The sequence below is a fragment of the Gouania willdenowi genome, chromosome 21 (genome assembly GCF_900634775.1).
Source record: "Gouania willdenowi chromosome 21, fGouWil2.1, whole genome shotgun sequence".
Lineage (NCBI taxonomy): Eukaryota > Metazoa > Chordata > Actinopteri > Blenniiformes > Gobiesocidae > Gouania > Gouania willdenowi.
The window spans coordinates 22,262,818-22,289,462 of record NC_041064.1 but is presented as its reverse complement, the minus strand read 5'-3'; the positions used below and the strand labels follow the sequence as shown (position 1 = coordinate 22,289,462).

Genomic DNA, 26,645 nt, shown 5'->3' with positions numbered 1-26,645 from the left:
GGCATTTCCCGACCCGACTTAGTAGTTTTGTGTTGGGTAATGCTGCGCTAATCGCCGTGATGAGTTAAACGTGGATTCTTTAGTAAGGGAACAGTAAGACACACACATATATAGATAGATAGATAGATAATAATAAATAATAAATGTTCTGAGAAAATAACCTCCATTCAATGCTGTTTTGGCGCCATGCATTATGTTTAATCTGATTGGTCGGCTGTACAAGTGCCCATAAAAGCAACTCAATTACAGTAACGTGATTACTTGTAATCCATTGCTTTCACGTCTGCATATGGATTGTATTTTCAGGTATAAAATTTTTCCAAAAAATAGTTTTTCAATAAACGTGCACATATTTTTGTTTTTGTACAGTAAACACATTTTACGTTATATACATTTATACTGACAGCCCAAATTTACTTAAAACTATGATAAAAGCTATTCCTAAATGTATTATATCTTCTACACGTGAAACTATCAAATACTCAAATATCACTCCTGACCTACCAAAACTGACAATTGGTGAAAACGATTTTTGGAAAAAGGTAACAAGCAAATGAATCAAAAGTCTTTTAAATCAGATCTCAAATCCATTGATTTTGTATAAAAATTCAATATCCCAAGAAATCCATTTTAAGATATTGAATGGACTCTACCCATCGAGTGCTGTGCTGAAGCAAAGATTTGGTTTTGAAACAATTAATTGTATATTTTGTTGTGAAGAAGAAACCACTGAACATTTCGTCTTCCACTGTACATTCTCACAAGCTCTGTGGTCTGATATTCATAACTGGCTCTCCACTAAAGTCCCTCAAATAAATGATATTTCAGAAGAAGATATTATCTTTGGTCTTATAATGAAAAGCTCACACATTAATTAACATTCCATATCAATAATGGCATTTTACTTGGACAATTTTTTGTACACTAAGCGAAATACTCAAAAATCAAATCTAATTTTAATGCCTTTCATAGCTCATTTTTTACAATATTTTAAATCCCTTAAAATGTTAAAAAAAATAAATAAAATTAATAATAATAATAATAATAATAATAATAATAATGCAAATCATTTGTTAAAAATGAATTTACACTGACAGAAAAATCATAGCCCCCTTTAAATCTGTATTATATTGTATCTTTGATTTATTCCCCTTAAAAGCCCCTATGTATGTATGTATGTTTTTTTTTTTTTTCTTTATTTGTGTGATTTCTTTATTTTTCTTCCTCTTCTTTATTTTGTTTTGCTCCTCTGTGTAGAGATTTGACTTAAGTATTTTATTCTAATTATTGTTATATTTCGAACGCTGTATATGAAATTCAAGTGCCTTGTTATATATAAATATTAAAACAAACAAATCAAACAACAATAATACCGGTACCCTTTCAGGAAATCCGGAAATGTCGTCATTCTCATAGATCGTTAAAGCAGGAAGAAGAGCGTTTTGTGAGTTTTCCTTGTGGTTCAAACATTTTTTTTTCCCACTAAATGTGTAAGCCAAACATTTTTATTTTGTGTTTAATAAATTCATTAATACACGGGTACGTTTTATTTTACATTTCTTAAGTTGCCTGTAAACTTGTTTTGCGTTATTCCGGCAGAGGTTTTGGTGCAGGATATTTACCTCAGAGTGAGACGTCCTAATCTGTGTAGGTCGATATAAACTAATGTCTGTAATTTTACCCAGTGTCTGTATGTTTATAATCTGCAGTCCTGTGAGGAGGTGAGACATCAATGCTGGAATCATTTACACTCCTTTAAACCTTGTGTTTATCTCTAAAACCTGCTGTTGTGTCATAGATGTTTAAGCAGTAAATGTTCAATGACTTTCAGCTACATCGTGTATCTAGTGTGTTTGTGTGTATTTGTGTGTGTGTGACTGCACGAAATTGGCTTTAGTGACAAATAAACACAAATATTATAGATGACTGGTCAGACTAATACAGTCAGTCAGGATTTAGTTAAACTTTATAATTATCATGAAACATGTCTCATAGGCAACTGGCGGCCATCGGTGCCAAATGCACAAAAAAAAAAGAATCCAAAAACACACAAAATAACAGAATAATTCACAAAGTGACAAGAACAAAAGCACAGAACAACAACAGAAATACATTTTAAAAATGACTATAAAACAAAAACGTACAGAATGACAGGAAAAATACATAAAGTAACAATAACAATGCACAAAATGATTAAAAAGCCACAAAAACACACTAAAATCTCAGTTTTTTCTGCATTAATGCTCAGATTGGTAATATTCTAAAAGCTGACATGAATGTTGATCCCGTGGCCCTTTCATCAGACAATTATTCTTTTGTGGCCCCACTGTAAATGTTGACCGCCTCAAAGTATAACAGGTTAAAAATAAAGCAGTTTTTTTATTTCAGCATTCAAAATCTGTGAAAATAGAAACATTTTGACATTTTGGTTTCATAGATTACATATTTGGTTTTAAAATAAATAAGCATGTCCAATTACTTATTTATTATAGAATGTAATACTTTGAAAGACTTCTTGACTAGAGTCTTTCAATTTCTTACTAGTTCTACTTTTTAACATGAAAAACTGTACTTTCATTTAATTTCCTTTTTTTTTTTAACTCAAAGATGAAGTGACAAACAAATAAAAGGCTTCAGGTTCTAAAGGTGCATGGATTATAAAGACTTCCATTTCTCCACAAATGTGTCCTTTACGGATGATGGTTAATATTAACTTTGGCTCCGTGTGTGGGCCCATCTTAGTCACAGTTTTACTTTCTTGCTGCTCAAAGGTTGTTCCAGGCTCACTGCGGCTGGGTCCAGGTTGTGAGGCGAACACAGCACGTTGCATCACTGTCACATTCAGTCAAAGGTTAGTGTAATCCTCCTGAGACAATAACACACTGTTGGAATGAGACTCGTTAATTCATATCTATTGTTGTTCAGAGAATAATAACCTGGGTGTGGTTATGTTATGGGTTTTGTCTTTGTTGTGTGCGGTGACTTTTGCATTTTTAATTATTATTGTTATGTTTTTGTGTGCGTGTGTTGGGACAAGCGAGAACATCACATAGTCTTTTACTGGCTGATAGTGTCTCTGTGTTACAAAGGTAATCTATAAGCAGTGGCTATCTGTACCGACATTCTATTAAGGCTGGGTTTAAAAAAGTCGATCAATCGATTCTCCTTTGTATAGCCCGATATCGATTCATAAAACCCTTGAATTGAACCTTTTAATACGTCTTGCTGCTATGGAAAGCCATTGAGGCGTTATGGCAATTGTTATATTAAATCATCAAATGTGTGTTCATGTGTACAATTTGTCATGTGTTCATAAATGATGACTGCATTATATCGTTGTACTTTTGAGAGGGAGGAGCTCACATTCTTCTGCATTAGGGTAGGAGGAGCCAGGATTGTCAGGAAGAGGAGTTTCTGCCTTATGAGTCATAAGGCGAGAAAAATCCAACTCGCCTGTTTGGAGCTGACTTTTTACAAAATGTGGAATAACAACTTTGTCTTTCTGACTGAGGCTAAAGGAATGTAGCAAAACCATGATAAAGTGAATTTTTCATAATACTGCCCCTTTAATTTTATTGTATTTAACATTAAAACTAATATCCGCAGTTTCTGAGAAAGCCATGTTTATGTATGATTCTTTTGAAATGCGAAAAAATAGCTAATATTTTACTATGGTCTACTGCTGTTGGTCATTCATTTACATTAATGTATATAAGTCCCTCCTTTGTCCTATAGACCCCTATACAAATAGAAATGATCGCCGTGATCGCCCAGCCACTAGGCTTCGACTTCCTGTTTTTGAGACTGTCAATCAAAGTGAATGCGGAACTCTCTGAAACATTGGATTCTCCTTAGCTCAGCTTTTGTGGCCCCACAGGTTCCACAATGGGTAAAAAGCTGCTGGTGGATGTTGACTGTGGTGTTGACGATGCCCAAGCCATCATGTTGGCGCTGGCAGCCCCCAACGTGAACCTCCTGGGCATCACGTGTGTGCATGGAAACACCAGCGTGGAGAACGTGTGCAAAAACACTCTGCGTGTTCTGCAAGTCTGTGGGAAACTGGAGGTGAGCTTTAGTGGAATCATTCTCATTCCTGCCGAGGGAGCGCATGACACTAAAGGGAATTTACTGACATCATGTGACGAGCAAACCGCTGGAACACAGAACACACAGAGGAAGTGGGCAAGGAGGAGAAACTGAGCAAACATATTTAGTTTATATTTCATGTTAGACATTAAATGGAATGAGCAGCTATGGTGTGATGGAAAGTTCTGAAAAAAGAAGTTATAATGAAAGCAGTGTTTATATTGCTTTATGGTCTTATAAAAGCATTTATAGGAAATCTTTCATGAGGATAACTTTGATATATAGCACGTTTCAAAACAGATTTACAACGTTCTTTAAAATCTGTAAAAAAAAAAAAAAGATTAACAAGGTGTAGACCTGGGCAATATATCAAGATTCAAGATATATTGAGTTTTCAATTTTGGCGACATAGAAAATTACATTATCGCCTATATCTATATATTTTTATTTTATAGCTTATTTTGTATTGAAATACTTGTTTCAGGAGTCACTGCTTTCGCTACATTTCAGAACAGCCTGAAAAGCACTGTTAGATGGATCACTGAGTGCGTCCTAACCCAGACAAACAAGTCACACTAGTCTCACTCACACGTGCTGTCCCATGAAGGAGAAAAAGCCAAAAGTGGCACATATTATAAAGCTGTTTGTTAATAAATGTGTTTGTGCAAATTTAACCCAGAATGACCTTTCTGGTAAGACTTTATTGAGTTAAAAATATCAAGATTTATATCGTATATTGCCGTTGTGAGAAGAAATATCGACATAGGAGTTTTGGTCCATATTGCCCAGCTCTAATTAACTTACTCAGTGCCATTGACGAGATAACACGTCATTTCAAATCCAAACGCTCAGTGCCATTGACGATATAACTCGTCATTTGCGTTTTTTCATGGGGATTACTAGAAAATACCCTGGCGGAGGTCATTCATCAATATCTAAGCTGTGGGGTGTTGTAGTGACCAACTGTGCCCTGAAGATGGCAGAAGTACACCTTTAAATGAGAGATTAGCCACTGATGCTACCCAGCAAAGGAGGAAGAAACAGGAACGAGTGAGATTATGGCGCTACGAAGTGATATTCTGATGTATCCAGCAGCTCACAGCTCCACATACTAACATAGAACATGTGTGGACATGAATACATTATTGATAATGTTGCGATGATGAGATAAAACCATAAAAACGGGGAACACAGTGACACTCTGCATGTCCGGGAGGAAGAGGAAGTTGCGTGTGTGCAGACTGACAGGAGAGAAAGTTGAAGGAATGCCAAAATACAGTAAGAAATCCATTCAACTCTGACCCATAGCAATATAATAATAGTTTTGCCATCAAAAGCCTGGTCTGTGTTTTGTTGTTTTGTTTTATATAAGGAAACAAGGATCAGATGTTAGAGTTGTCTGTAAAGCAAAAAAAAAAAAAAAAAAATAGCTTTAAAGTCACTGACAGGGTTTTTTTTTTTAGAAAAAGGCTTTTTTCTCAGCTTTTTGCTCTGAAACTGAAGATTTGCATAAAACTTGTCCTTTCAACGGCTGATTACAAAAGAAGCCAGACACAAATTATTATTATTTGATGAAAGTAGAGGCTTCAATCTTTCAGAATCTGGTGTCAGATTTCAGATAGTCATAGTAGAAAATATTCTGTGGGTCTTTAAAATCAGTCAAAATGTTCAAAAACGGCTGGCACTGAAGGGGGTAGAAAATCTGAAAATGGCTGGCACTGAATGAGTTAACAAGGAATAAAAACCCAAATTAATTACAACAAACAGTAGAGTTATTTTTTTTTTAATTATTATGAAAGAACAGAGACATAAAAGAGATGGAAGTGAGTCTAATGTTACTGTATTTCTGTCTAAAAGGACCCGTTTTGTCCCCACCTTCACATTCTAACACACTATCTAATCAAAGGTTCTCATTGGTTTTCTGTGTCAGATCCCAGTGTTTAAAGGAGCATCTCTGCCCATCCTTGGAAAAAGAATTGATGCAGGAGTATTCCACGGCTTGGACGGTCTGGGCGATGTCCCCGACCCCAACGCTCCAGGTCTGGACCTGGTTCAGAAGGAGGATGCTGTGTCGGCCATTATCAGGATTGTTAATGAGAACCCAGGAGAGGTGGGTGGCGGTGATGTGTGGGTCAAAAAAGTAACTAAAAAATCCATATTGGTCTATCCCTAGTACATACAGGGTAGAAATGGCGGGACACCAACACTATTACCGGGTGTAAATCACCCAAACATGTGAGCGAGCTTTGGAGTAGGAGAACATCTACACCTTCTAAAATGGTAAATGAACTAGATTTATATAGCGCTTTATCACCACACTGAAGCAGTCTCAAAGCGCTTTAAATATCAGCTCATTCACCCAATCACTCTCACATTCACACACCAATGGGACAGGACTGCCATGCAAGGCGCTAGTCGGCCACTGGGAGCAACTTAGGGTTCAGTGTCTTGCCCAAGGACACTTCGACACATAGTCAGGTACTGGGATCGAACCCCCAACCTCTCGATCAGAAGACAACCCTCTACCACCTGAGCCACGGTCGCCCGCATGAAAGAAGATGCTGAAGCTACCCTGGAACCCAAGACACTCTGACAAACATAACTTCATGAAAATAATATCAATATGTAATCACCCACCGATTGTGTTCTAGGGTTAAACTTCCAGCCTAGACACAAAACCTCAGGGTTTAGTTACTGTTTAAAGAATGTGATAAATGACTATATTGTATTTCCCAGGTGTCTCTGGTTGCCACGGCGCCGCTGACCAACTTGGCTCTGGCTGTGAGGATGGATCCATCGTTGCCAAGCAAACTGCGTGGGCTGTACATCATGGGGGGCAACACTGAGTGTCAGTAAGACACTGCCGACCTTCATCCGTACACATTTAATGGCTGCTTGCAGTGTGCACGACACATGAAAATACTGCTGACGACTAAATGCTGTCGTCCTCCAGAGCAGACACATTTAAAGTGGGACACACGTCTCAGGCAGCTCATTTATCAAAGGGACTCAGAGCAACAGTAGTTTGTAGCTGTAGTAAAAAGAAGTTTCCATGTGATCTGGAGGCCAATGATCACCCTTTGGTTTGTTTTTAAAGCAGTGGTCTTGCCTTTCTTTATCTTTCAGAGATTTTAAACCATCTGTTAAAATGGTACGGCCCAATGGTTTGGGAGGTTTAGTGACATTTGACTTCAATTCATGATGCAACGGTCCATTTAGCATGAAAGTACCTTAGAACAATAGAAATAAATTTACCTTTAGACACAAGTGAGATCACACACTGTACCTAAAATACACGTTGGTCACGAGAGGCCTTTATTTCTGCTTGTTATAGCTATAATGTACATTTTTGGGGTCAAGAAATCTAATAAAATAGGTTTCATGTTTTGTTTTATGGCAATTGGAGGTAAAATGTGCAATTTATTGAAAAAATACATGCCAAAGCAGTGAATTAATTAACATTTACTTTAAGTTTTATACATAAGGCTGACATGACACTCTCATTATTATGGGATTTGTCCTAGCTCCTAATCCTTACCAGAGGTCGACCAATACGAGATTTTCAAAGGCCGATGCAGATACAGATTTAAAAAAAAAAAAAAAATTCGGCCGATATCTAAAGCCAACATTTGAGACCAATATACTTTTTTTTTTAAAGCACATTGAGTATGAAAGACAATTGAAACACTCGTATGATATAAATGTATATAATATAAATTAAATTAAGTACACCAATAGAACTTTAAATATACCCGTACAGGGCGGGTAAGTAGCAGTAAAGCACAACAACAATATACAATGTCGTCTGTTTAAACTATTTCAAGCTTCTTTTTCTTAACTTAAAGTATCTAGTTATTAAGTTCACAAACAGTAACCTGAAAAGTGGTTCATAATTAAAATCAAACTGTGAACTAAAAAAAAAATCTTGAAAAAAGTCCATATATCGGTCGACCTCTAGAATTAGAATAACTAACCCTAATAGATCCATCCACCAAACCCAAAGCTCCAAAGGTGTCATAATTTAGTGAACAACACTTAATTCATGCTAATGACAGAGTAATGTCAGCCTTATGTATAAAGCTTAAGTGTTACCTAATAATTAGTAAATAAAGTGGGACAGTAGGGAGGATGTAATGATACTACATTGTATGTAGTGGGATATGCAATGCTCATATGGACAAATGGATTGATTGAAGATTATTTTTATTGGATTTATTGAGGTTATTGTTCATTCTTATTGTTTTTTTTATATGTATTTGTTTTATTCAATTGTAAAATATTCTTATGTTTAAGGTCAGTTTCTGTCATACCTACGGTCGTTATAGTTTTCTTTGCAACATTGTATATTTTTGTTAATGTTTCAAATTTATTTCGTCATATATCGTGAAACTCTGTTTTAAATCATGTTTGTCACTTCCTGCTGTTTTCCAGCTCGAGGAAACACCACAGTATGCGGAGAGTTTAATTTCAGCGCAGATCCTGAAGCTGCCTACATCGTACTGAATGACTACCAGTGTCCCACCTACCTGGCCTGCTGGGAGTTCACCTGCTACAGCAAACTCTCGTGGGTAAGGCTGCGTAAAGTGTTGGACATGGTAGAACATTCAAAGGTAGTGTGGATAATCCTACACGCTTTATCTGTGCTTGGTTTCTGCAGGAGTTCTGCGACACCTGGTTGGCCCAGGACAGCAAGAAGGCTCGCTTCATGGAGCAAATCTTCCAACACAGCATCAAGATGTCCAAGAGCCAACTCTTCGAGAAGGAGTTCGTCGACGGCTCAGGATTTATATCATGCGACTCGTACGCCATGGCGGCCGCTATAGACGACGGGTTCATCGTAAAAAGCGACTGTTACCCTGTGAGTGTGGAGCTAGCGGGCACACACACCAGAGGAATGATGGTGATGGACACTGTGGGGTTCCTGAAGAAGACTCACAAGGCCTTCATCATGAGGAAGGTGGACATGGAGATGTTCAAGCAGATGATGATGGCAGCTTTGAAATGATGATGGTGTCATAATTGTTAAACCATGAACACAGATACCTCAATATTATATTAATATAACATCACTAAAATGTTATTTCTCATTAATATTGTATTTCCTAGAATTAAAATCCTAACAAAAAACTATTTTTTTCCCCACTTTATTGTTTTTTTTCCTCATGTTTCCACACACACAAACTCACATTTAAGCTTATTTGGGACCATTTTCTCTGTCCTCCAGTGCTGCATGTTGCTGATGAGAAAGTTTTATGGCATCTTACGGCACAAAAAGTTCAGTTCATAGTATTTTGCCGCCAAATGTCCACAAATAACTCCTCCTGCTCGGCTGTTAACATCGATGTCAACTTTAGAACCACTCCTCAGTATCCTTTTCTTCCCCTGAATCTTGATCTGGTGTCGAGCTGAAAGCAGACAATAAGCATCAGGTAATGTTTGAAAAAAAAAAACTGAAAAAAGCTTAATAAATGCAATAAAAACTATATACAATATGTCAAAGATTTTGATAGGGACGTGTGATCAATCAACATGTACCACACTACAACATTTAAAGCCAAGGCTAATTTTCAATGTCCGTCCCGAGAAGGAATTTTCAAATGCACATAGAAAATACATTTACAGTAACATTAATTCTGACATTATACAAAGGAAGTGCATTTGAGTGCAATCTAAAAATGATTACACACTTAGTCTCTTTTTAAAACACGCTTTAGTTCATTTTTGAAATGAGTTCCAGAGTTTAGCGCAGTGGACCGTAAAGGCTGACTGTCCAAAGGTCTTTTTTTTTTCTAAGGGGCACTTTCACATTTCCATTAGCAGCTCCTCGTGTGATGGAACCCACAGATCGAAGTGGGACCATGAGCCGTCTGAGAACATCAGGGGCTTGGTTGTACAAACATTTATGCATTCATTTTAAATTACAAAATGTTATAACATTTTCAGTTCAAGAAAGTTTAACCTCTGCAATACTCCACAATGGTGCGTTCTGACAGATGTTTTATCTCATATTTTAAAGGCTCTGTTGTAAATCAGTCTTAAAGGCCTGATTGTTGTGGTAGTTGCCTGTGACCTGAGGGGTATTCCATAAAGCGGGTTATGTTCAAACTCTGAGTATGTTCGGGCTCAAATGAGGGAAACTCTGAGTATCCCATTCCTAAACCTGCTCGCTGGCAGGTTTTCTCAAAGAAACCCTGGGTTTCTACCTGGCTCCGCCCACCTGAACACCGTTTCTCAAGGAACATTTTTTTTTTTTTAACTTTAACTTTAACTTGACACTCTTCTCTGAAACACATTATTAACATCACACACCACAGACATGCTCACATCATTACTAATGTTGTGCTGATTTACGTTTTTTTGTGTGCAAACGGTAGGTTTCTTTATAACATTGTGGATACAGAGCATTTAGTGAAAGTCACCGAGAGGTTGATCTGCATTAAAACATCTACTGACGTCTGTAGTAAAGTTCACTGGATACAAACCTGTGGCAAATGTAAAAGGGGAAATGTCAATTGAAATAAATCCACTTGTTTTATATTGTAATACAGTTTGATCTATAGATCACATAACATTGAAGTTATGGTGGCGCAGTGAATTATGACACCGCTCTTGGAAGGATAGGGTCACAGGTTCGCGGCCCATTTAATGTTTATCTCAGACTTACCATTGACCTCTTGCACTCAAAGAATGATGTTTGCAAGGCTTTGCAATGTCCTTCTTTCAGACACTCACTGGGCAGCTTTCCCTCCTGAAAAATAAACACATGCAAAATTATGTTTGCGAAAAAAAAAATATATATAGGTTTTTTAGCCTAAAAAACTAACATGAATAAGTTCATTTTAAACTCTTAAAATCTGTGGAAATAAAAAAACATAGATGTTGTAGATCTATTGGGTTCCCAGCAAACCAATGACCCACTTCCGGGATTTAAACTCTCCCATTAGTGACGTTTCAAATTATATATATTATAAAAATAAATGTGCCTTCTTAATAAAGACAAATACGTGTATTTACATGATTAAAATCATTACGTTTTAATTAATTGTGACTCAATTTGCAACAACACGCGCAGCGGGATAAACCCAGGTTGATAGTTTTACCTTCACCACACAGTCGTTCTGAAGGAGACAGGCCTTAAAATCCTCTCTGACGCCTGCACAGGCCCTACCATCTTCCTCTTTATCCTCGTAATATTTCGGCATTTTTACGATTTATTTACTGCTGAAATCACCTCGCATAAAGAAGCTTCAGTAGATTATTTAGCGAGTTTAAAACAGTGACATCTATGTTGTTATAAAACTGTAGGCCACCATTTTTTTTCTTCTTCTGTTGATGGTGAGTGATAACTAATGTGTAGACAGCTCTTTACCACCACCTACTGGATGATTATGGAGGTGGTGTTTGTCTTTAATTATCCAATAAAAAAAGCACTTAAAAAAAAGTTCAAATGCTAAAAAAAATATTTCCGACCCAAATAATTGCATTTGAACACTTTTTCTTTGAATTTTTTTAATTTTGATTGAAGTAAACTTTTTTTTTTATTGAAAAGGTTTTTTTTTTTTTTTTTTGTATTTGGGTTATATTATGGTATAATATCTTTATTATTGTATTCTTTTTTATAATAATAATATTAATAATATCCTGAAAACGTTTGAAAAAAGCTCCTATTAGAACCTCTATGGAGGTAGATTTGTGTCTTTATTTTTCTATCCAAAAAAAAAAAAATCAAAGAAAAAAAGGGTTTGAACACACACAAAATTGAGCCACCAAAAATTTCGTTTAAGTGAAATTTTTTTTTTTTTATTAAAAATATTCATTATTGATTTACGTAAACTTTTTTTGATTGCAGTGATTTTTTTTTCTTGAAAAGTTTTTTTATTATTGAGTAATAGACACAAATCTACCTCCATAAAGGTTCTAATAGGAGCTCTATATATGTTATTAAAAAAATACCAAAATTATTACAATTCTGAAAATAATAACTCAAGCTAATTTCCTGTTTAATATTCTAAAAGCATCCCTATATAATTAGATTAATTACATTTGCTAGTTTGTTAAGGTAAAAACCTATTTTTCATTACCCAGTGTACTAAACTAAATTAATTAAATTCACTGAATAATTTTCTAGCTGGCCTTACAGAGAATTTTCTTGTTGCAATGGTGGTTTCTTCTTTTTCATTATGGGAGCATTTGGGATGATTATAGCACTGCCGACATGTAGCGATGGGCTGAGGAACCCCACACCTTACGGTTTCTGCCATATTCAACACAAACGGTGAAAATTAGGTAACGCCTAAAAAAAAAAAAAAAAAAAAAAAAAAAAAAAAAAAGACTACTACCTGAATTACATGCATGGTGTCACTTATAAACCTTTTTGGATGTTCAGTTGCATCTTGACGGAAACAACCCATCAGTGCTTCCAAAGGAATTCCTCACCAGATGACAACCAAAGAACCTGAGGGCAGATTTTTATTTTTTATACCATAAATCCAAAATGTTTAAAATGAACAAAGCCTTATGGATAATGTGAAACACACCTTAATGGTTCATGTCAAACTGGTTTAAATCCTTGCACCTGTTGATGTTCCTGGCTGTAAATGCAATAATAAACTCATTTTGTGATTGATTTCTGTTCAAAATGTTAATTTGTACGTATGACAAAAAAACATTTTCTGTCCTCAGTCTAACCCTGAAACTAAACCGATGACACAGCACGCTATAAACGAACAAAAACACACAAGTGGTAATGAATTCTAACAATTTCCATCTTTTATTGTATCAATGTCCATGACAAATTATGCCAAAAATCAGAGTCAAGCATACACATGTTCACAATGAAGGCACATGAACCGAGTGATGAATGTCAGGGATTGTTCATTAAGTTCGTTTGATAAAATTTTGAGAAAAAAAGTCAAATGCCTCCTGTCTACTGGGTATAGAGGTGACAATGAAACCAGTGCTTTTATTTTGTAGGATCATCATCTGTCTAGTACAGGACAGATACTCAACAACTGTGTTCATGAGGTATAATAAAAGTAAACATTTTGTTCACACGAAAACCGTTTCTGCTGCACAACTGGTCTCAGTGAATCTACTGAAAGCCTCTGGACTTGCTTTGAGAGTTCCACGACGATCCTTCTCAATTTCTATCGATAGTCATTGACATGATGATATTAGAGGGCTGCTCTGTGTCAACAGCTCTAAACCAATCAGTGTGGACCAGAGGAACACTTACTGGACCAGGGGTGAAATATCTGAAATGTCCAAGTTTACCAGAATATGTGATCAACATTCATCCACATGACAAGTGGAAAATCATTTTTAAAAAACATTAGAAAATAAAGAGAAAATTATATTCGGACTTTGTCTTGAATTGGAAACAAATATCTGCCTTTATTACCATGCATTTTGCTTGTTATTCATGCACGTGAGGCCATAATTTAATAATAATAAATCCACCAAAAGGCAAATGTCTCATGAAAAGGGAAGAGGGAGATAAAAACTTCACTTTAAAGAAGCTCTGATTAAAACTTAGAAACAAAACTGCTAAAACAAAAAAAAAACAAGCAGAATCAGATGAGAGTAAAAGGGAGGGTGAGTGTCTTTTATACATACAATCAATGGCGTGCTCTGCAATAATCAGTAGTCAAAATACTCTGTCCAGTCAAAAAAGGACAGAAATGAATTGTAAAGTCACTGTGAAGAGAAAGCTGGGCAATAGAAAACTACTTACAATGATAAACGATGCGATTTCAGAAAAAATAAGAAGCAAAGCAGTGCAAATTACACGATGCGAGGTGGTAATGGAGCATCCACGTTACCATCCGGCATCATACAGTGATCCTGACGTGCAATCTACAGCGTGTCACTTAAATCATCTCCAAGAACTAAAACATCAGCAAAAATAAAAAACCAAATGAAACGGACGAGATCGAGAAATCATAGCTTGAAACGCTTCAAAAGGATCTGCATATAAGGCACATTTTCTAAATTCCCACGTTCACTTCATCATCATCATCATCATCTTCATCACACTATTTAAAACTTTCAACAGTTCAGTTACAGAAAAATATCAGATTAATATGAATGCCTAAAGTGAAAATAAGAAGCCTTTAGAAGGAGCCGTTACAAATGGACAGCAGCTATTGTAAAAACAGAAATAAAACAGAAAATGGACATAACTATCATAAACATCTCTGAGTAGAATAAAAATATACTTTACCTCTTGTACAAATTAAAGATTCATTTCAAATAAATTAAGTCTTCTTCATAGATCGTCACTCCTAACTAATATTAATTCATTATGACAATGTGTTCCTTCAGAATATGTCAGATTGCTGAGCTCTACACTGACTGGGATGGATATGATGTCATGATGTTTCTTGATGGTTGCCACCAAAGACGTCGCCGACTGGCTTTAGGCAGGATTTCTGTTATGACTAAGAGCTCCGTTATCTTTAACAGGAAGTTGCTCACAGGGGACGTCAACATTCTTCAAAGTGAAGAGATTGGTGAGGCGTTAGTGACGGTGCAATGCCTTGGTGGACCCATGGGGGGCAGCATCCAATGGGAGAAGAGGGTTTTTTGGCAGCATGTGCACAGTTGACCATCAGGTGATTGTGATGATGTTGCCGACTCATCGCCTGTGATTCTTCCAAGTGATTCAATTCCTTACAGATCCCAGGTGGAAACGCACATCTTCAGTATTTTTCACTAACACGCAAAGAGCTGAAGGCTGACGGGACAAGATGGAGGAGGGAGAAGGTAAAGGTGAGCATTGATGATCAAACATAATGAGGTTTGTGAGGAAGAACAGGGATGCAGAGGAGGGGGAATTCCTCAGGTGAGCTCCAACGATCGACTGATGCACGATTTAATGGCTTCGCTGCTGCTGGTTGGTCGGTGCTGCATGCCCTGCGTAAGCAGTCCAGGAGATGTGAGTCCCCCCCGAGTGCCATTATTCATGCTTTCCCTTCACAACAGTCAGCCAGAGATCTTCTTTATATGTATCTACAGACACAACAGAGCAGTAACAAGGAAAGAAGCATCACAACCAGTACTAGTCGTTCAAATTGGAACTAAAAATGTATTTGTAACGATGGAAGGACTCTAGTGGAGCAGTTACACTCTCAACCTGTTCAAAATCGCATACCAACGTACTACTCATACCACGTCTGATGTCAAAATTAGCATGTAGTGTGTTTACAGTAGATAGTATGAAAAGACTGAGTACGCAAGAAATACCTGAATGTATAGTGTATGGGGACATTTTTTAAGTATGCACGATGGGCACACTAGTCATACTCAACCGCCCCATGATGCATTGCGAGCGGGACGTAAAATCATCCTGGGACCGGTGTCACGGTCTGAGTTCACATCGGTCCGAGATCGGTTATGAGCATGCGCACAACCGAAAAATGAAATTATGCTACTTCCGCTTAGCTTTTTTCTACTTCCACCCTGCTGAGATAAAAAATAATAATTTTTAAAGCTAAGGTTCAAAGCTAATGTTATTTGACGAGTGCTGAATGGCTCCTTTTCTTGTACAAAAATGTACAACTGCTCAATATACGAGGCAGGAGAGGTTCCAACGCCACAAAGAAATGATAGACAAGTTAATCTTCTTCATGGTGAAGGGCACGCCACCACCAGACACCGACAAGAAAGAGCTCAGGAATCTCAGGTACAAAGCCAAGCACCATGTCTGGGATACGAACAGTAAGTCTTTACAAATGTTTACAAAAATTTGGATACAAATAATTGAGTTGATAAATGCTTTGATTTATAATAAACATTGCAGTAAAAAAACAGTAAACCTAATGTAACTTTATTTTTAAAATCAGTATAACCCAGTAAGGGTACATCTCAGTACGTAGCAGTCACATACTGAGATTTTAAGAGGAACTCAGTACGATGTGAACTCAGACCGTGACACCGGCTTCAAGCTAAAAATCAAACATTTCCTTTTTCAAAATAAAAGCATCTCTTCTTGTCTTCCAATAGTTTAATGCTTTTGTAAATAGGGCTCTTGTTTTGAAGTTAACCAGAAGTTTTTGTCAGTAGCACAATAACAGGTGTCCAAAAATCTCCCAAATGCCGGTATTAAATGTGTTTCTACTAGTTTTATGGATCAAATGAGCACATGTTGATATTCTACTTGGTGACTTTCTCACTTAAAATGCTTTCAGAACTTTAAAAGGTGACGAATCACCAGATATACAGTATTTAGCCTGCTTCACGTTTTTGTAGTCGTAGGTTCGAAATGCATCTTGGGGAAAATTTGAAGAACCCTTTAGTGGGAACAGCCATTATCCTAATAATACTTAGTATATAGTAGACAATATATGCTGATCAAGTTTGTGGTGTACAGTACAGTGTCCTAAGAGCTTACCTCGCTCAGGATGGCCCACACCGCTGAGTCTTTGATCACTGAGAGTCGAAGAGCCAGGACAGGATTGAAGGAGGGATCAACAGCTCCTTCTGCAGCACCCTTCTCAAAATGACCTGGACACACACACACACACACACACATACAACAACTCTTGTCAGGTGCTATATATCACACTTCAATGGTGAAAGCACAGCCAGTAAATCACCAGTTAAACAGGAGCTCGAAGGGACACAAGAGAAATGTGAAAGGTTACTTAGTGGGATTAAAACCTTATATTACACTGCTGTCACTTTTTTTATAATAATAATAATAACTAGAATATTTAAATTTCCTGAAGAAAATGCAAGTGCTGAGCTTAAAATTAATTAGCTTAGCATTAGTATTAACTAGCATTAGCATTAACTAGCATTAACATGAATTTCTATTAGCATTAACTAGCATTGCATTAACACTAACCTAGCATTAGCATTAAACTAGCAATAGCATTAAGCTAGCATTAACACAAACCTAGGATTAACATTAACCTAACATTAGCAATGGTATAGCATTAACCTAGAAATAGCATTAGCACTTATCTAATATTAGCATTAACCAACCAATAGCATTATCCTACCATTGGCACTAACCTAGCATTAACATTAATCTATCAATAAAATTAACCTAGCATTAACATTAATCTAACCTTAGCAATGGTATAGCATTAGCATTAACCTGGAAATAGCATTAGCACTAAACTAGTATTAGCATTAACCAAGCAATAGCATTAGCCTACCATTAGCACTAACCTAGCATTAACATTAACCTATTAATAGCATTAACCTAGTAAAAACAATAGCCTAGCATTAACACTAATCTAGCATTACCATTAACTAAGCAATAGCATTAACCTACCATTAGCATTAACCTACCATTAGCATTAACCTACCATTAGCATTAACCTAGCACTAACATTAGCCTAGCATTAACATTATCATGAATCTAGCATTAGCATTAAACAAGCAATAGCATTAGCCTGCCATTAGCATTAACCGAGTAATAACATTAGCACTAACCTATCATTAACTTTAAACTAGCAATAGCACTAACCTAGCATTAACATTAACATCAATCTAACATTAGCATTAACCCAGCAATAACATTAACCATTAACTCACCAATTCTGTAAAAGCGATCCTCTGTTCTCTTATACTTGTCTTTGGTGAGCAGACCTTTCTCCTGGACCAGAGACAGGACAGACCAACAGTGAGGGAACATTTCAGACATGTTACATTCTAATGTTCGCTGATTGAGCAGCATACAGACAAATGTTAGCCGATTGTATTGACATGGGGGGTTTGGAACACAACACATCATGTATCACCTCAGGCAGAGCAAGTAACGCATGCTCACATTCATGTCAATAATCAATAAACTACCTCCCTAAGAGCTGCCACTCAATGTAATCTAATCAGAGTGATTTATACATCATGCAAGAGAGGCATGGATGATCTGTGTGCGTGTGCATGTGTCCCTACCGAGACGGGCAGTATTTCCACTGTGGTGTTTTCGATCTTGTCCCCCGGGTGCTCCTGGTTACCGCTGCGAAACAGAAACCTGCCAATCACATCAAGTGTTTGTATTTTCAGCCAATGGACATGACTTTTGAAATCAAGCTCATAATAGTTTTAAAAACATTGCTTTGCTAGATACCAAAACATTTTACACACACCACAGTCGCACAGGTGAAGGTAAACTGCATCTGGAGCCACAGCTGGCCATATAAAGGACATGTGCACAACAGTCCTGCTGTCAAGCAAGCAGTTCCCAAATGGAAGGCTGGGTCTAAAAAGTGGGTCATGGACCCCTTTTCAGTGGGTCATTTTTAATGGAAAAGGTGTAAGGGAGAGATTTGTGCTTTTATTTTGAAGGATTTTTATTCATCATACAATCATACTTCTAAAAGTAGGGGGCAGTAATCTTTAGTTTTCTCTATTTACCTACTGAAATTTACAGTTTTTTCAGCAAACACTACTTTGGTAATGTACTACTGTAAATATGTTTTCATTTATTTCAAACTGTAGTAAGAGGCTTTTAAAACTCTGTAGTTCTAAACTTTTTAGGAGAGAAACAGACCAACTGAAGTCCATAGAAGTGGGCAAATTTGGTGACATAGCAGTTTGAGCATTAAAAAAAGATCACAAGACAAGTGCTTTATTGCGTTCCAAATCTGGTACTGGAGAACTTCAGTACTGCAAGTTTAGGTGTCTCACAGCTACATTTAATGTTTTTCTAATGTTTCTAATGTATTCACATGTTTTCAGAACCTGTTTAACTTATTATACATTTCAAATTAGTTCTATAAAAGGTTAATCTTCTTGTAATAGCTATCTTTTTCTGTATCTGGTTGGTGAAGCTTTAATATTAAGATTGTTTATTGTTAAAATAAATACAATAATTGGTCTTGTAAATATGCCAACAGTTGAATATATTCTTCTCACATACGTTTGTTGTTTATAGTAAATTACAGTAATTCCTGATATAAAAATGAAAGCTGGCTAAGAGCTTATTCTGCTAGTAGTGGTTATTTCTTCCCTCATATTCCCCGTCTTGGCCTCGTTCTGTTCCAGCTCCTCAGGGAGCAGCAAACCAGCCTGAGAATCCTTCATCTAGAGTATTCTCATTACTTTGCTCTCATCCCCAGAGTCAAACAGCGCACACACACACACAAGCTGAAACTCTAACCCAGGGGTGTCCAATTCCGGTCCTCGAGGGCCACTATCCAGCATGTTTTAGATGTTTCCCTCTTCCAACACACCTGATTCAAATGATTAGGATCGTTATCAGGCTTCTGCAGAGCTGGATGAGGAGTTGATCATTTGAATCAGGTGTGTTGGAAGAGGGAAACATCTAAAACATGCTGGATAGTGGCCCTCGAGGACCGGAATTGGACAACCCTGCTCTAACCAGTAAAAGCCAACAGCTTGATTTGTCTTTATATAAAATGTATACATTTTGTAATTTCCCTGGCTGGGGTTTGTCTGCTCATCATTTTCTGGTGTTCATCCTCATATTTACCTCTCGATGCTGATTGGCCGGTCAAATTTAAAGAGGATGTAGTCCCCAGCAGTGGGAGTGATGGCCCAGAAGAAATCCTCTCCCAGGTATGTTTTTTCCAGCGTGTGGCCCTGATACACCTGTGGGACACAAGGCAACACCATCCGTATTCCTGGATAAACAAGCTTGTGTAAAACTGCTCACTTAGTCCCTAGTTATGGAGTGACTGGTTTGCAAAAAGCGAAAGCAGCATAAGGCATTCACCCACTAACTAGCATTAGCATTAACCTCGCAATAACATTAACACTAACCTAACATTAGCATTAAACAACCACTAGCATTAAACTACCACTAGCCTTAAGCTAGCATTAACACTAACCTAGCATTAGCATTAAGCTAGCATTAAACTACCACTAGCATTAAGCTAGCATTAACACTAACCTAGCATTAAGCTAGCATTAAACTACCACTAGCATTAAGATAGCATTAACACTAACCTAGCATTAGTACTAATCTAGCATTAACATTAACTTAGCAATAGCATTAACCTAGTAATAACATTAGCACTAATCAAGCATTAGTATTAACCAAGCAATAGCATTAGCCTACCATTAGCATTAACATTAACCTATCAATGGCATTAACCTAGTAATAACATTGGTCTAGCATTAGCATTAACACTAATCTAGCATTAGCATTTACCAAGCAATAGCATTAGTCTATCATTAGCATTAACCTAATAGCATTAGCACTAACCTACCATTAACATTAACCTATCAATAGCATTAACCTAGTAATAGCATCAACATTAACCTATCAATTGCATTAACCAAGTAATAGCATTAACATTAACCTATCAATAGCATTAACCTAGTAATAGCATTAACATTAACCTATCAATAGCATTAACCTAGTAATAGCATTAACATTAACCTATCAATAGTATTAACCTAGTAATAGCATTAACATTAACCTATCAATAGCATTGACATAGTAATAACATTGGTCTAGCATTAGCATTAACACTAATCTAGCATTAGCATTTACCAAGCAATAGCATTAGTCTATCATTAGCATTAACCTAATAGCATTAGCACTAACCTACCATTAACATTAACCTATCAATAGCATTAACCTAGTAATAGCATCAACATTAACCTATCAATAGCATTAACCTAGTAATAGCATTAACATTAACCTATCAATAGCATTAACCTAGTAATAGCATTAACATTAACCTATCAATAGCATTAGCCTAGCAACAACATTAGTAATAGTAATATGTGCTTTAAGTTTTTGGGACGATAACGTGCCTTATGTCCTGCTGATGTCTGTGTATCCACTGAGTTCTAAACACATGGCCCACCCATAACACATGGCTGTTACACATTAAGAATAACTAACACTAATCTATAATAAGGACAAATTAGGCTGGATGACATTTGAACATCACAAATATGACATTATCTCACACCTCAGTGATATTGATGTACAATCAGTTTTACATTTATTGTCCACTTGATGGCGAAGTAGAGCAAAGGAAACTGTGAGAAACTAAAGCTCATGATCAAACCAGTTGAGTGGAAAGCTTCATCTCACTATTACTAACAAACAGTAAATAAATAATTGTAAGAATGAATAGATGGGAACTCCGCTGATTGGATGAAAAGTCAGCATCTTAAACCCCTCCCCTTAACACCATGGGCCGCTTTAAAAGTACCAGCACTGATTAGGTTCCCTCTTCAAAACTGGCAACCCACCTTTGAGATTTTTATCCTGTTCGGAGCACAGACAGTTCTTGTTAAAAATGGGATCAGTTAGTAACAGCGATCACTAACTTTTTCTGTCGTGACCCCATTTTCATATTACACATTTTTGGAGATCCTGAAGACTTTTTCTCTTTAAAATGTGTTACAAATACAGAATAAATCCGTGTATCATTCGTTCATCATTATGTAACAAAACACAAAAAATGAAAAAAAAAACAATGCAACAATATGCACCAGCTCAGATATTTTCATATCATTTTATTTGAACTAAATTTATATTTGAGAAAGAGAAAGTATAGAATACATTTCTTTGAGATGGTGTTTTCATATGAAAAAAAATATTATTTAGGCTTTGTGCTTTCGTCCTCTTCATGCTCTGTATATCTATTCTGTGACTATGTTTTTTTTTTTTTTATAATTGTGCAAAATACATAAATACAATTTAAATAAATAAAAAAATGTAAAAGAAAAGATTAAAAATACAAATGTTTAAATAAATTTGGAAGCATTTTATTACTGCTAGATATTTCAGGCGACCCTTAGGTTGAAAAACCCTGACACACACTGTGTCGTTTTGTCATCTTGTGAACATGAAAGAACAATCGTCTGTCGCTTTGGCTACACAAGAAATATATGTTCAATCCCCAATGACTCAGGTTTCTCTGTGCAGAGTTTCCATGTTCTCTTCTCGTCCAGTGACTACAGTTTCCTCCTGGTGTCTAAAAACATGGGAGTAACAGGAAACTGTAATGTCATCAGTAAACACACTGAGCTGTTGGACACGTTGGTGTTCCCTTTCAGCTGGTGATCATGTTATCTGGTGGTGGGTTTCCAATTGAACTTGTTGCAGCAGCATATGTTGAAAACAATAATAATTAAAAAAAAAAAAAAAAATACTGAATTTTAAAATTACTTTGTATTATAGATTACATATTGACCTATTGGTTTTTTACCTAGCATTCACACACCTCCAAATAAGTGTAAAGTTCACCATCTAAAGATTAAATCTTTTAATTCTTGTGGTTGATTAGACATAACAGTTTGGAGACGCACCTTCATTGAAGTAGAGACCTCGGCTGGAGGATTGACGTGCATCTTGTGCAGCAGAGGCTTCAGGAAGTCTTTATCCTGTAAATGCAAACAAAAGGAAACGGCCGTTTCTACACAGGATGGAACTTTAACCGTTGATTCTAAATAAACACTCCTCAGGGGGTCGCACTCACTGTGAGTTTCTGAATCTTTCCAGCTAGAGAAGAATGGAGCCCCACGTGCTGAAACAGAGAAGGTCGGAACCGAACACGAAGGCCTGACTTCTGTCGCTCACAATGTTTCTGAAAAGAATGTTAAAAAATAATAATAATAATAATAATATGGGGAAAATGGAGATTTATTAATCTTCAGTGAGCAGAATACATACAGCATCTTTCTCTGGATTGCAAACTTTGACCCAGAGAATGTGATCCAGCAACCAGTCGATAGGTTTCTCTTTGTAGAACATTAAAATAAACTCAACGATGAGGTTGAGGTCAGGAGCCTGGAACATTTTTCCTGTTACATAGAGATGAAACGTTTAAAAATGGGCTGCATTGAAAGTTAAAAAAACACTTGCGTGACCTACAATTATTTAATTCCCATTACACAGTAATACTGGGTGGATCTGACACCAGTTGCATGACCTTATTTCCATTAGAACAAATGTGATTTCTTTCCACCGTACACACAGCTCACATTTAATCTGACCTTTCGTGTGATTAATCTTGATGAGTTTTAATGTAATCTATGTAAATGCTGCGTGACATTGCTTGGCTCTACAGGCAGGTCTGACAGATGCTCAGTTTTGATCAGGGGTGTAATAATAGATTGTACCAATGAAGCCCAGCTGTGAGAACTCCAGGATCATCCAGTCCTCTGATGAAAGCTGCAGCGCAAAATTCTTCATGGTGGCGAAGTAGTTGGGCTTGGCGACGATGTCGTCCTCCAGCTGTAAGAAAACGCAGGGGAAAAAAAATAAATAAATCAGTAAAGGACAAAAGAGCAGTCAACGGGGTGACACAGGAGGAGAGGCTTTTTGTTATTATTGTTGTTGTTTGAGTCATTATCAAAATGTTGGGAGATGGGTTTAAATATCTTTTTATTGATGCTTTTTTTTCCCTGCTTTATTTTTTTAGTCAAAACAAAAAAGTCAATTATTTCTGAAGAACGTAAAAATGTGTAAAACAAAGTAGTAAATTGAACACAAAATTTAATCTAATTAAAATTTGTATTAAGTTTATTTTTAACTAATTAATTTTATTTGATCACTTTATTAATGTATTAATAATATTAGGTTATCTGTGACTGTTGTTCCTGCTACCAGCCATGAATTTGTGTCACTATATGTGATTATGGATGGGCGTGTTAATGTATCTTTTATCTCTCTTTATGTTTTAAACGAGAATATAAATGACAACTGGTTCTCAACTGACCTTACATGGTAAATAAAGGTAAATAAAATAATTTAAAATGTAATTATTATTTAATTAATCAAAAATGAAATTATTTATAAAGGATTTTTTTTTTTTTTTTTTTTTAAACCTGAAGAAAAGAAGTCGACAATCTAATAAAAGGAATAAGGAAGGGGTTATGGAAGGGGTCTTTAGGATCTCACTAATACACTAATACTAGTCTCCTAATTTGACTACATCACTAAGTTTAAGCTACAGGCAGCCAGTACCTCTTCCTTCCAGGTGAAAGCAGTGATTAAAGAAAAGAAAAACCATAAGAAGAAAAAAAAAAAAACACCACTTTTAAAACTTTCCATGGCCTGCTGTTATCTTAATGCCGACTTTATTCAGGACAGCAGTAAAGGAGCTAAAGAATTCTAAGAGGATTAAGCTAATAAGTGAAACTGTCTCCCGTCAACAAAAAAAAAAAAAGTGGCTCAGGGGAATAACTGCGGTACCGGGTGTGTTTAATTAATTATGTGTGACGATCTAAAATGAATCCTGGGTAATCCTGCAAAAAACACTCCCACAGACCAAAGAACGAGCTGTACCAAAACCTCAATATTGACATAAAAACAAGTTTTACATTATTGTCACAAGGAACCTTTTAAAAAAGGTCAAATTAGAATTATTATACATTGCCATTAGGTGTAACCTTGACTGCAAAATGGATTCTCCTGGTGTTCACAAACACCAGAATCCATCTTGTGCTGTTCCCGCCTTTGCCTTTCGAAACCAAACCAAACCCGATTCAAACCAATCATGAGGCAGTGTTGTGGTTTAAGGCGGGATATCTGGGTGTGATGAAGGCAGAAGCGCCGAAGCAGGGAGAAGAACTAGCTGGGCTACCGCTATTAGCATAACTCCGAATAAAAATAGAAAGATGTCGATGCAGGAGGATGGTTAACGTGCTCCTAACTTGCATACTTGTGTTGCAAAAACCGCAGCATTACCATCCCAAAAGAAAGTTTTCACCAGATGAGCCTCGTTGTTGTAGCAGCGTCTTTGCAGCACATGCCGATGACGACATCATCATTTGTTACCATGTGATTGGCTAAAACAAATCATGGTGAACAGGCGCTTCGCCCAATAAGCTTCAAGCATTCTGTTCATGTCCCTCCCTGGTTTCGCCAGACACAGACCCAGGTGGATGTGGAGAACTGGAGTTAGAGGGAGGGGCTACACATCAATCTGGCTCTTAGGTGTACTGTATGTCTACATTCTGAAAATATCTTAAACATTTATGATTTTTAAAAAAAATGGTAAATTTAAAATCAGATGAACAAATTATAATAAAAAATAACATAAAAAACATAGAACATTCAAAAATCATATATCTGTCTTGATGCTTCAGTATTATCTAATCCTGAGCTTTAGCTATGATAAAACATTTTCAAGATGCATCAAACTGTACAGCCTCATCACATATGTAGGATTTCCTTGACGACAGACCTGTACGTAATAAACTCCTTTGCTGACAGCATACATCATGAGGAAGGAATAATCCAGATTCTGCTTGGTACGCCATCTAAACAAAGAAATCAGCAGATTGAATACAAATCCAACTGAAACGTGTGCTTGTGATGACAAAAACAACATGAGACTGATGAGGGAAGAAACTTCTGCTGGGTCGTTATGTGTTGGTTAGGAGCATCAGAAGCAGGTGTGTATCCTGTATGTAGTGTTAACACCATAAACAGACTTAGAAAACACCTTCATCTATCTTTGAGAAACGTCGATGGAAAAACAGTTTCATCATCCTTTGTTGTGACAGTTTTATAGCATTTCTAATGAGACATCGGGGGTGGAAAAAAACAAAATTCTGACCTCACTCTCTCTCTCGAGTCTCCAAACGTCTCTTTGAGGTTGGTGAGGTCAGGGTAGTAGGCGGCGGGTGGAGAGATCACCTCCAGCAAACCTGAACTCAACTCAGTGGAAAACCTGGGGAAAGAGGAGCCCATTGGTTATCAAAACACACACTAGTATCCTAAATGCACAGCACCTTATCATGGCCCCTCATTGACACTAAAATGCATTATAATTTACTAATATTTATTAAGAAGATTATTTTAACTGGCCAACCGAGATTATATCAAGAAAAGATAAAATACTCCCATCATATCCACTTGTACAATTCTCCACTTGCTTCAAACTCAAACTTAGTCCAAATCGTCCTAATAAAAAACTATTTACACTTATGGAACAAATTGCCAAGAAACCTGAAGGACATGTCAACTTTGCACATATTTAAAAATGCTTTAAAAATCATATATATATATATATATATATATATATATATATATATATATATATATATTTACCAATCTTAATGTATATACCATGTATTTTATTTAAGTTATTTGTTGGTGTAATGAAAATGTGTCTTGATGTACCTTGTTTCTGTATATTTTTAACTGTCTTTAATTTTTTATGTTCTTACATGTACGAGAATTTAGATTTTTTTTTTAATGTACCCCAGAAAGATTAGCAAACAGGGATGGGCAGAAAAAAAAAATTATTTAATCAATTTATCGAATTTGTAGATAAAAACTGTTTTTGTTTTGCAAATTTGAGTTTAAAAAAAAAAAAATCATTTTTTAAAATTTATTGTTTTTCAATTTAATTTTAATTTTTTTTCCCCCCACCACAGTTTTTTCGGACTTTTTCGAGTTCTGTCCTCATGGTTCACCGTAGCGTGATGTGAGCCAGCCCCCTCTTTGGTTACATGTGTTTACCCTTTGAGTATAGGCTATATGTGTGTCACAGGCATGTTTAATTTTTTATTCACACTATGCTGAGATGCTATGGGAAGAGTTTATTATCTTTTTACCTGTAATGTTATATGTTATAAAATATGTAGTTATGTGATTTCTTAATCAGAAA

General features: G+C 36.4%; 3 protein-coding genes across 4 annotated transcripts in view; 1 reads left to right on the top strand and 2 right to left on the bottom strand.

Moving 5' to 3' along the window:
• Nucleotides 1–1,652: 1,652 nt before the first annotated feature.
• On the top strand, nucleotides 1,653–9,216 carry LOC114455656 (inosine-uridine preferring nucleoside hydrolase). Its single transcript, XM_028437035.1, has 7 exons — nucleotides 1,653–1,721; nucleotides 2,772–2,851; nucleotides 3,878–4,065; nucleotides 6,017–6,196; nucleotides 6,823–6,934; nucleotides 8,518–8,654; nucleotides 8,744–9,216. Exons 1-7 carry the CDS (start codon nucleotides 1,666–1,668, stop codon nucleotides 9,089–9,091), a joined length of 1,101 nt encoding a protein of 366 aa, XP_028292836.1. The 5' UTR covers nucleotides 1,653–1,665; the 3' UTR covers nucleotides 9,092–9,216.
• coa5 (cytochrome C oxidase assembly factor 5) lies at nucleotides 9,215–11,421 on the bottom strand. The gene is made up of 3 exons (XM_028437036.1): nucleotides 11,187–11,421; nucleotides 10,751–10,834; nucleotides 9,215–9,491 (listed from the first exon to the last, which is right to left on the bottom strand). The coding sequence occupies exons 1-3, from the start codon at nucleotides 11,286–11,288 to the stop codon at nucleotides 9,450–9,452; spliced, it is 228 nt and encodes a 75-aa protein (XP_028292837.1). The 5' UTR covers nucleotides 11,289–11,421; the 3' UTR covers nucleotides 9,215–9,449.
• Nucleotides 11,422–12,835: 1,414 nt separating this feature from the next.
• The window catches only part of mgat4a (alpha-1,3-mannosyl-glycoprotein 4-beta-N-acetylglucosaminyltransferase A), a 41,248-nt gene continuing 27,438 nt past the window's right edge, over nucleotides 12,836–26,645 (bottom strand). Inside the window, exons 6-16 of one of the 2 annotated variants that reach the window (XM_028436356.1) lie at nucleotides 25,590–25,703; nucleotides 25,215–25,290; nucleotides 23,146–23,260; nucleotides 22,697–22,827; nucleotides 22,503–22,610; nucleotides 22,333–22,407; nucleotides 19,532–19,650; nucleotides 17,992–18,070; nucleotides 17,632–17,692; nucleotides 16,478–16,590; nucleotides 12,836–15,096 (exon numbers count right to left, since the gene is read on the bottom strand). In XM_028436356.1, coding sequence (XP_028292157.1) covers nucleotides 15,070–15,096; nucleotides 16,478–16,590; nucleotides 17,632–17,692; nucleotides 17,992–18,070; nucleotides 19,532–19,650; nucleotides 22,333–22,407; nucleotides 22,503–22,610; nucleotides 22,697–22,827; nucleotides 23,146–23,260; nucleotides 25,215–25,290; nucleotides 25,590–25,703 — 1,018 coding nt within the window. In that variant the 3' untranslated portion in view covers nucleotides 12,836–15,069. The remainder of the gene's footprint in view (nucleotides 15,097–16,477; nucleotides 16,591–17,631; nucleotides 17,693–17,991; nucleotides 18,071–19,531; nucleotides 19,651–22,332; nucleotides 22,408–22,502; nucleotides 22,611–22,696; nucleotides 22,828–23,145; nucleotides 23,261–25,214; nucleotides 25,291–25,589; nucleotides 25,704–26,645) is intronic. The other variant, XM_028436357.1, reaches the window with a different exon arrangement.

What these genes read in the sequence shown, in the direction of transcription:
- LOC114455656 (XM_028437035.1), top strand. Translation starts at nt 1,666, where the DNA reads ATGTCTGTAATTTTACCCAGTGTCTGTATGTTTATAATCTGCAGTCCT. An exon ending in TTAATGAGAACCCAGGAGAG is followed by an intron (nt 6,197 to 6,822) that starts GTGGGTGGCGGT and finishes TGTATTTCCCAG; the next exon opens with GTGTCTCTGGTTGCCACGGC. An exon ending in CATGGGGGGCAACACTGAGT is followed by an intron (nt 6,935 to 8,517) that starts GTCAGTAAGACA and finishes GCTGTTTTCCAG; the next exon opens with CTCGAGGAAACACCACAGTA.
- coa5 (XM_028437036.1), bottom strand. Translation starts at nt 11,288, where the DNA reads ATGCCGAAATATTACGAGGATAAAGAGGAAGATGGTAGGGCCTGTGCA. An exon ending in AGAACGACTGTGTGGTGAAG is followed by an intron (nt 10,835 to 11,186) that starts GTAAAACTATCA and finishes TTTATTTTTCAG; the next exon opens with GAGGGAAAGCTGCCCAGTGA. An exon ending in TTGAGTGCAAGAGGTCAATG is followed by an intron (nt 9,492 to 10,750) that starts GTAAGTCTGAGA and finishes GTCTGCTTTCAG; the next exon opens with CTCGACACCAGATCAAGATT.